At 66.2% G+C, this 8,747-nt stretch overlaps 3 protein-coding genes and 1 long non-coding RNA gene across 4 annotated transcripts in view; 3 read left to right on the top strand and 1 right to left on the bottom strand.

The window, feature by feature from the left end:
* Nucleotides 1–3,495, top strand: part of TNS2 (tensin 2) — an 18,253-nt gene extending 14,758 nt beyond the window's left edge. The window contains 8 exon segments of the mRNA XM_032441628.1: nucleotides 1,456–1,579; nucleotides 1,975–2,064; nucleotides 2,686–2,919; nucleotides 2,921–2,968; nucleotides 3,054–3,122; nucleotides 3,193–3,222; nucleotides 3,306–3,379; nucleotides 3,382–3,495. Coding sequence (XP_032297519.1) covers nucleotides 1,456–1,579; nucleotides 1,975–2,064; nucleotides 2,686–2,919; nucleotides 2,921–2,968; nucleotides 3,054–3,122; nucleotides 3,193–3,222; nucleotides 3,306–3,379; nucleotides 3,382–3,446 — 734 coding nt within the window. The 3' untranslated portion in view covers nucleotides 3,447–3,495.
* Nucleotides 1,239–2,532, top strand: LOC107306972. The gene is made up of 5 exons (XR_001552311.2): nucleotides 1,239–1,368; nucleotides 1,456–1,579; nucleotides 1,975–2,064; nucleotides 2,319–2,394; nucleotides 2,479–2,532. It is a non-coding gene; the product is annotated as an uncharacterized LOC107306972 (long non-coding RNA).
* A 371-nt stretch (nucleotides 3,496–3,866) lies between the features above and the next one.
* SPRYD3 (SPRY domain containing 3) lies at nucleotides 3,867–7,528 on the bottom strand. Its single transcript, XM_015850398.2, has 11 exons — nucleotides 7,417–7,528; nucleotides 6,654–6,794; nucleotides 6,508–6,583; nucleotides 6,088–6,212; nucleotides 5,887–6,022; nucleotides 5,560–5,739; nucleotides 5,229–5,378; nucleotides 5,092–5,149; nucleotides 4,845–4,964; nucleotides 4,607–4,764; nucleotides 3,867–4,273 (listed from the first exon to the last, which is right to left on the bottom strand). Exons 2-11 carry the CDS (start codon nucleotides 6,779–6,781, stop codon nucleotides 4,139–4,141), a joined length of 1,266 nt encoding a protein of 421 aa, XP_015705884.1. The 5' UTR covers nucleotides 6,782–6,794; nucleotides 7,417–7,528; the 3' UTR covers nucleotides 3,867–4,138.
* Nucleotides 7,529–7,700: 172 nt separating this feature from the next.
* LOC107306971 (death domain-containing protein CRADD-like) overlaps nucleotides 7,701–8,747 on the top strand; it is a 2,454-nt gene continuing 1,407 nt past the window's right edge. The window contains exons 1-2 of the mRNA XM_032441637.1: nucleotides 7,701–7,832; nucleotides 7,982–8,243. Of these exons, the coding sequence (XP_032297528.1) occupies nucleotides 7,986–8,243 (258 nt within the window). The 5' untranslated portion in view covers nucleotides 7,701–7,832; nucleotides 7,982–7,985. The remainder of the gene's footprint in view (nucleotides 7,833–7,981; nucleotides 8,244–8,747) is intronic.

Below are 8,747 nucleotides of genomic sequence, written 5' to 3'. Positions count from 1 at the left end.
AAGAGAACGAGATCCACCTCCAGCCCCCAACCTACAGACCCACAGCATCCTATAGCCCTCCCATGCCCTATGGTACTCTGACGACCTGTAGCAGTACTCTGGCACCCCATAGCTCCTATAGCACCCACAGCACCTATAGCACTCCCGTGCCCCATAGCCACTCAACCCCCCACATCACCCCGGCACCCTATAGCAGTCCATCACCCCACAGCACACTGACACCCCACGGCCGCACCGTGACGCCCCATAGCACCCAGACCCCCATGGCACCCTATAGCACCCAGACCCCCACGGCGCCCCATAGTGCCCAGACCCCCATGGCTCCCTATAGCACCCAGACCCCCATGGCGCCCCATAGTGCCCAGACCCCCATGGCACCCTATAGCACCCAGACCCCCATGGTGCCCCATAGCCACGGCCACGCCCACTTCGGCCACGCCCTGCAGCGCCGCCCCAGTTTGGCCCCGCCCCCTCATTGTCTGTGCCCGGGGGGCGGGGTCGAGGCGGGGGGGCGGCGGCGCGCGCAGCGGTCATTGTCTGAAGGGGCGGGGTCTGCGCTGCCCACGCCCCCATGTCCCCTCTGCGGGCCACGCCCCTTCATCATTGGACCCCCCCCAAAAAATGGAACCCCAGGGAGCCCCGGAGAGGACGCGGAGGGTGAGTGGGGGGTGATGGTAAGGGGAGGTAGGGGGCAATGGGGCTGGGGGGGGATACGGGGTGTGGGGGAGGTACGGGGAGCTGGGGGGGGGATATGGGGGGCTGGGTGGGTGCGGGGGCGGCTCTGATGGGGTGAGTGTTGAGTGGGAGCACTTATAGGATGCTATGGGGGGAAGGGGTGTAAAGAGGGGAGTGGTGGGGTGATGAGCGATATGGGGTGATGGGGGATATGGGGTGATGGAGGATATGGGGTGATGGGGGATATGGGGTGATGGGGATATGGGGTGATGGGGGCTGTGGGGTGATGGAGGATGTGGGGTGATGGAGGATATGGGTTCATGGGGGATATGAGGTGATGGACACTGTGGGGTAACAGGCTGAGGGGCTGCAGAGGGGGATGATGACGGGTCGCTGGGGGTTCTTATGGGGGGATCAGATGTAGGATGGTCTCAGTCTCTCACTGCCCCCCCTCCCCCCCCCAGAGCCCGGCAGCGCCCATGACCCCCTGGCTCAGGACCCCCCAGGGGGAGCCCCCCCCAATCCCCCCTCCTTCCCCCACTCTCCTCTTACTCCCCCCCGCCGCCTCGGGACCCCCCGAGAGGAGCGCAGTGAACACCCCCTCCCACCTGACCCCCCCCGCGGCGGAAGCCCCCCACGTTCGCCCAGGACACGTCCAGGTTCTGGTACAAACCGGGGATGTCTCGGAACAAGGTACGGGGGGTCATTGGGGGGGGGGAGGTCATTGGAGGGGGGCGTTAATGAGCGTTACCCCCCCCGTGACACTCTGTGTCCCCCCAGCCGTGGCGCTGCTGAAGGCTTGCGAGCCGGGCCGTTCCTCACTCCGGGACAGCACCTCGTCCGGGGGGTTACGGGCTGGCGCTGCGTGTGGCACAGCCCCCCCGGCTGCCCCCCGCGGGGAAAGGTACGGGACCCCCCCAAAATGTACAGAACACGGAGCGACCCGGGAGGGGTGAAATCACAGACACCCCCCCCCCGTCCTCCCATGCCACCAAATTGATGTGGCCGCCCAAGTGACTGGATCCCCCCCATAAGTTACCGAGGGTCATTTCCCTACCCAGGGACCCCTCTATGTTGAACAGCACAGCCCCCCCCTCCAGTCCCACCAAATCATTGTGGGCCCCCCCCCAAATAAATCACAGCCCTCAATCACAAGGACACCCCCCCCCCCCCCAACAATGCCACCAAATCACTGCGACCCCCCCCATAAATTGCTGGACAACCCTGAATATCCCAAATTGACCCACTACACCACTGTGCCCCCCCTCCACGGATCCCGGCCGCATTTTGCCCCCCCAGGGGACCCCGTGAGCAGCTCGTCCGCCACTTCCTGATCGAGACCGGCCCGAGGGGCGTGAAAATCCGGGGGGGCGGAGGAGCCGCACTTCGGTGAGGAGGGGTCGGGGGGGGGTCCTGGGGGGATTGGTTCATTGAAGGATGGGGTCGGTGCGGGAGGGGGCGTTGATTGAGGGCTGATGGGGGGCGGTCCTTGAGGGTGGGGGATCCATGTGATGGAGAAGGGGTCCGCCGGGGGGGGCGGTTAGTAAGGTGATGGGGATACTGGGGAGGGGGGGGGCTTCTTTTGGGGTCTGTGGATGGGTCGCGGGGGTCCGTGTCTGTAGTTGTCGCTGTGCCCCCCCCAGGCAGCCTCCCCGCGCTGGTGCTGCAGCATTCCATCCGGCCCATGTCGCTGCCTGCGCGCTGCGCATCCCTGCCACGGTGCGTGACCCCCCACCCCGCCACGAGTGTCGCTTCCCCCGTGGGAAGGGGGGCACCCACGGCCTCACCCCGCGTCTATTCCAGACCCACTGGAGAGGGGGGAGCACCGGACCCCCAACGTCCAGCACCGCCGCGGAGCTGCTGCGGCAGGAGCAGGTGGGGGCAATGAGGAGGGCAATGGGGGCGGTTGTGACGGGGGGACATGGGATGGGGGGGTCCTGGGGACAGGGGGGTGGGGGGGGAGGTAGTGGGGTGGGGGGGGGTCAGTGAGAGGAGGGCAGTGGGGGGCAGTGGGTCATGGGGTCAGGGGGGCAAGTATTGGGATGCGGAGTCAGTGCGAGGGGGGCAGTGGGGGGGCGGTGTGGGGTGCCGTGTCGTTGCGGTGTGGTACCGGTGCCGCCGTCCCGCAGGCTGCTCGGTGCGGTACCTGGGCTCGGTGCTGACCGAGGCGCTGACTGGGCCCCGCGCGGTGGCGATGGCTGCGGCCGCGGTGCTGGGAGCGCCGCCCCCCCGCCCTGCACCGCGCACTTCCACTGTCCGCCCGCGGCATCACCCTGACCGACAGACAGCGCAGGTGGGACCCCCCCACTGGACACCCCCCCACGACCCCCCCCACACACACACGCTCTCATCGCTCTGCCCCCCCGCTGCCCCCCCAGGCTGTTCTTCCGCCGCCATTACCCCGTGGCCAGTGTCACCTACTGCAGCACGGACCCCGAGGAGCGAAGGTGACAATTTGGGGGGGGGCACACATTCCTGGTGGGCATTAAACAGCCCAACACGGCTCTGTGCACACAGGTGGGAGAACGCAGACGGCAGCACCTCCACGTGAGTAAGGAGGGGGGGGGGAGCACACCCGACCCCCCCTCACATTGCCCCCCCTGAGCACTCTGTGCCCCCCCCCCCCGCAGGATCTTTGGGTTCGTGGCCAAGCAGGCGGGGGGGGGGGGGCAACGCGTGTCACGTGTTTCTGCTGAGCTGGACCCGAGCAGCCGGCGGGAGCCATCGTCAGCTTCATCCACCAAGGTGATGCTACGCGCCCCCCCCACTGAAAGACCCCCCCAACAGAACAGCACCGTGGTGAAGGAACACCCCGAGACACAGACAGCCCCCCCAACAGGGAGCACGTGTGTCATCGATGAGGCACGCGCAACCATCCCCCCCCCCCCCGGTTGCTTTTACTCTCTTCCGGCCTGTCCGTTCACCCCATTCACCACGTAGTCATTGTTTCTCTCCCCAATATAGGGGACCAAAAATCCCGGCCACAATCTTGCCTTATATCCACTCACGAGGGACAGCCCATTATGAGCAGCCACGCGCCCGGGCACAGCCACCTTACTCGCAGGGGGCGGGCCACTGACCCACGCCAGCTCTTTCTATCTTTGCAGCAAAGGAGCGAGAACAGCAGTTTCAATATAGAGATATGTTTTATATTGGGGGGGCATAGAGCTGTACATTGGTCAATCGGCGGGGGGGGGGGCAGTCTCCCATCTCCATGGGGAGACACCCCCCCCTCCTCCCACCTTCCAGGTGTTTTACATTCAGCAGAACAGGGACAGTAACAGTGGGGGGGGCTGAGGGCAGAATAACGTGCCCCCCTCCCCAAGGGGCTGGGGTAGCAGGCAGGTGGGGGAGAGGCAGAACAGGGAACCCAGCCAACATGGGGGGGGCATCCCAACATGCTGGGGGGGGAGGGGGGATGTTAAAGTGCGTGAGGGGTGGGGGGACCCCCCCTAACCCCCCCTTACCCACTGAGGGGGTGCAGGTCCACCTTCACCTTCTCACCACTGCTCAGCATCCCCACGGTGGGGAAGTACCCCCCCGGCGGCACCCGCGCCTCCTTCTTGCCGATGATCTGCCCGTTGCGTGTGAAGAACACCTGGGGGGGGCAGGGGGGGCTGAGGGCACCCAGAACCCGGCACTGTGCCCCGTGGATGGGGGCGGTGTCAGTGCAATGGGATGGATGCGGTGCCCCCACCCCCCCAGGGAAATAAAAGGGGTTATGCCATCCAACTCACTGTGCCTTTTTTAAGGAGTTTGTGGCTGTGAGGGGGGGGGGGGGCTGGGGGCTCTACAAGGGGACACAATTACTTCCCCACCCCCCCACACACCCCACAGCTGGGGGGCAGCATGCTGCCGTGGGACTGATGTCACCGCCCCCCACCCAAGCGATAACTAACTAAAGGCGGGTGCTTCTCCCCCCGGCCCTCACCACCACTTTGGTGCCGCTGCGCTCCTGCTCCGTGCCCCCCCCCTCATCTTCTTCCTCCTCCTCCTCCTCTTCCTCCTCCTCGTCCTCAGGGGACACGTAGGTGAAGTTGCGCAGACGCCTGGCGGGCAGTGCTGTGTCACACGGCTCATCACTGTCCCCTGGGGGAGGAGGGCAGAGAATGGGGGGGGGGTAACCCCAAACTTCCCCTGGGGGGGTGGTGCCAGCACCCCCCACCCACCTTCACTGTCCAGGCTGTAGTCGCGGGGGAACATGATGCCACAGCCCATCGTGTCCCCTTTGTAGCAGCGAGGGCCGAACGGGTCCCCCACCCCACTGCCATGGAAGATCTTCCCATCATCTGTGGGGTGACAGACACAGAGCCCTGTGTGACACAGGAACCCCACGTGCTGTGGGACCCCCTTGTGGGCCACATCCCCCCCCACCAACTTGGGGCTTTTGGGGTGGGGGCAGTGGGGGGCACTGACCCGCATGGTATGCCACCGACCCCCTGCTCCAGCCAGGATGGCGGTTCTTGGGGTAATCCTAGGAGAGGACACAGACCCCTCAGTGCTGGGAAAGGGGGGGGGCACATGGTGGGACCCCCAGCTCCCCCACCCCTCACCTTGCGCGCCAGCCCCAGCGCAATGTAGCACTTCTCACCCGGGTCCACGATCTCCACCTCGAAGTAATGGCTGCGGGTGCTGAGTGGGCGCCGCGCCTGCGCCAGCCCCACATCCACGATGCTCTTCCCCTTACCTACGTACTCCAGCAGCTGCAGGTCGGGGGGAGAGGGGATGGAGGGCAAAGGGAGCAGTGAGTTCAGTGGGGGGGATCCTAAAGGAAGGAGAGGGCATCCCCACGGCTCCCCCAGAGCCCCGCTCTAGGGCTGAGAATGCTATGGGGCCAGGCATGCTCAGCTATGGGGCTGGGCATCCCCCACTAGGGGTCCTCACCGTGCCGCAGGCGCGCACGTCGTGCAGGCGGCCCCACTCCTCCTCGTGGCTGTCCACCATCATGGCACTGTCATCCTCCAGCGCAGCGCGGAGGTGCAGCCGAACCTCCTCCCCCAGCGAGTGCAGCCCCACGGCCGGGAACAGCCCCTCGGGGGACAGCGGCATGGCCGAGCAGCCCACCTGGGGGGGCAGAGACACGAGGGGTCAGGGAGGATGGGTGGGGGGGGACAGAGGGGGAGTGATGGGGGTCTGGCAGGACGCAGCAGGGAGGGGAACGATGGTGGGGGTCTGGGCAGCAGACGGAGCTGGGGCTGGGGGATCTCTCACCCTCTTCCCGTTCTTGGTGAAGAAGACCTGAGCCGTCTGCACCTCGAAGGAGACGCGCTCGATGCCGCAGCCGATGCGATCACCAGAGCTGCACTTGGTGCCGAACTGCCGCCCCTTGGCGCGGCCACTGTACAGCCTGGGGAGGGGGTCACAATGGCACCGGGTCCCTCCATCTCCCCACCCCACCAACCCCTCACTCACTTGCCGTCATCAGCGTGATACGCCACCGAGCCGGGCAGCCAGCCAGGGGGGTGCTCCAGGCTGTAGTGCTGCGGCACCAGCCCCACCGCGATGGCACCGCGCACCCCACTGTCCACTATGGAAACCTGCGGGGAAACGGGGACACGCTGTGGGATGGGGACAGCAGGGAACAAAAGGACGAGGACACCTGGGAATGGTGGGACCCCAAATGGCAAGAACAGCACCGAGGATGGGGACAGCAGCAGGAATGGGGACCCCCATGTGATACCACAATGGTTGGGAACCCCAGTGAGGATCCCATGACAACAGGGATCTGAAATAAGGACGGGGACCCCCAAAGGACCCTGAGTGACACCAGGGATCCCAGTTGAGGCCAGTGCCCCCGAGCAGCAGCACAGCCCCCACCCGCTCCCTGCTCACCTCAAAGTAGTTGTTGTCCCGTGTCAGTGGCCGCGGTGCCACGTAGCAGCCGACCTCCCCCGAGTCCCCGTGGTAACTGCGGGACACAGGAGCCCCGTGTCACTCCATGTCACCCTTCAGCCCCCCCCCCAAAGCCCACCTCCAACCTGAGCGTGTCCCCGTCCACCAGCACGTGCTTGGCGCGCTCCTGGTACCGCACGGCGCGAACCTCCCGGATCTCCCGGATCCGCCGCCGCCAGCTCAGGAAGCGGTAATGGAGCCGCAGGTCATCCATGGCGAGCGAGCACCTGCGGGACAGCCCACACTGCGCCCCACGGCCCCATGGGGGACCGGAGCCCACCCCATAATAACACCCCACACCAACAACACCCCACACCAACAACACCCCACACCAACAACACCCCACAACAACACCCCACAACAACAACACCCCATAACACCCCACAACAACAACACCCCACACCAACAACACCCCACAGCAACACCCCACAGCAACAACACCCCACACCAACACAACACCCCACACCAACAACACCCCACAACAACACCCCATAACACCCCACAACAACAACACCCATTAACACCCCACAACAACACCCAACACCCCACAACACCCCACAACAACACAACACCCCACAACACAACACCCCACACCAACACCTCATAATAACACCCCGCAACAACACCCCATAACATCCCACACCAACACCCCACAACATTAACACCCCTCTCCTTCCCCGCCCCGTTCCCGGTGGCCGCCCCACATGGGACCCCCGGCAGCCCCACAGCCACCCCTACAAGGCCCCATTGACCACCGCGGCCGCCCCTCACAGCACAGCACAGCACAGCACAGCACAGCACAGCACGCCCCGCCCCATGCCGTGCTCCTGCCCCCCCCGCTCTCCTCACCGCCTCCGCCGCCATGGACTCCACCATAGACTCCGCCGCGGCCGCCCCCGGCCCCGCCGCCCCGCTCACACCCGGAACTCCGCTCCGCTTCCGCATCCTCAGCCCTCCTCTTCCGGCCCCGCCTCCTCATCTTCGCCAATCGCGGAAGCGTCTTACCGATGGACGTGAGGCTGAGCCAATCGGAATCAGGAGGCGGGGCCGGGATGGGGGGGTGTGAGCGACGTACAGAGAGCGCGCTTGAGCCTCGAGCGGCTGCAGCGCCCCCTGGCGGCGGGGCGGGAAACTGCGCCTCGATGGGGAGCGGGGGGGTGTGAGATAGAGCGGGCCCCGCCCCCTTCCACCCTCAAGCCCCGCCCCCGTCGCCATGGTAACCACGGGCTGATCTCGGCGGGAAACTCGCGGTTCCGACCCGCGCGGTGAGCGGGACCGGGGGGAGGGGGGGGGACACACCGGGAACCGGGCGGCACGTGGCGCTGGGAGGGACCCCCCGCGGTCGGGCCGGGTCGGTTGGGGTCGCCGTGTGCTCATCCCGACGTGCACCGACCCGTGACCCGCCCCCGTTCAGCCCCATGTCCGTCCCGGAGCGCGAGGTGCTGCTGTCGGTGCAGCGGGCGCTGCCCGAGGAGCAGTTCGAGACGTTCAAGTATTTCCTGGAGGAGCAGCTGCCGTTGTACCGGCTGCGCGCGGCCACGCGGCCCGAGCTGTGCGCGATGCTGCTGCAGCACTTCCCGAACCGGGCGCTGCACGTGGCCGCCGATGTGCTGCGCAAACTGCCCCGCCACGACCTGATCCAGCGCTACCGGCTGCCCGGAGCCGGACACGAGCAGGTGCGTGGCGCTGCGGGGTCACCGCGGGTGGCGCTGCGGGGCCGGCGGTCGCCAGCGAGTTGCTGCCGGTGACGCTCCGTGGCACGCCGGTGCAGTCCCGAATGTTACCGATGCTGTCCCGCATGTTACCGGTGCTGTCCCACATGTTACCGGTGCTGTCCCACATGTTACCGGTGCTGTCCCGCATGTTACCGGTGCTGTCCCGAATGTTACCGGCGCTGTCCCACATGTTACCGGTGCTGTCCCGCATGTTACCGGTGCTGTCTCGCATGTTACCGGTGCTGTCCCGCACGTTACCGGCGCTGTCCCGCATGTTACCGGTGCTGTCCCGCATGTTACCGGTGTTGTCCTGCATGTTACCGGTGCTGTCCCTCATGTCACCGGTGCTGTCCCGCATGTTACCGGTGCAGTCCTGCACGTTACCGGTGCTGTCCCGCATGTTACCGGTGCAGTCCCGCATGTTACCGGTGCTGTCCCTCATGTCACCGGTGCTGTCCCGCATGT

The sequence above is a fragment of the Coturnix japonica genome, unplaced genomic scaffold (genome assembly GCF_001577835.2).
Source record: "Coturnix japonica isolate 7356 unplaced genomic scaffold, Coturnix japonica 2.1 chrUnrandom339, whole genome shotgun sequence".
In the NCBI taxonomy this organism is placed as follows: Eukaryota; Metazoa; Chordata; class Aves; order Galliformes; family Phasianidae; genus Coturnix; species Coturnix japonica.
This window is presented reverse-complemented; position numbering and strand designations above follow the sequence as displayed.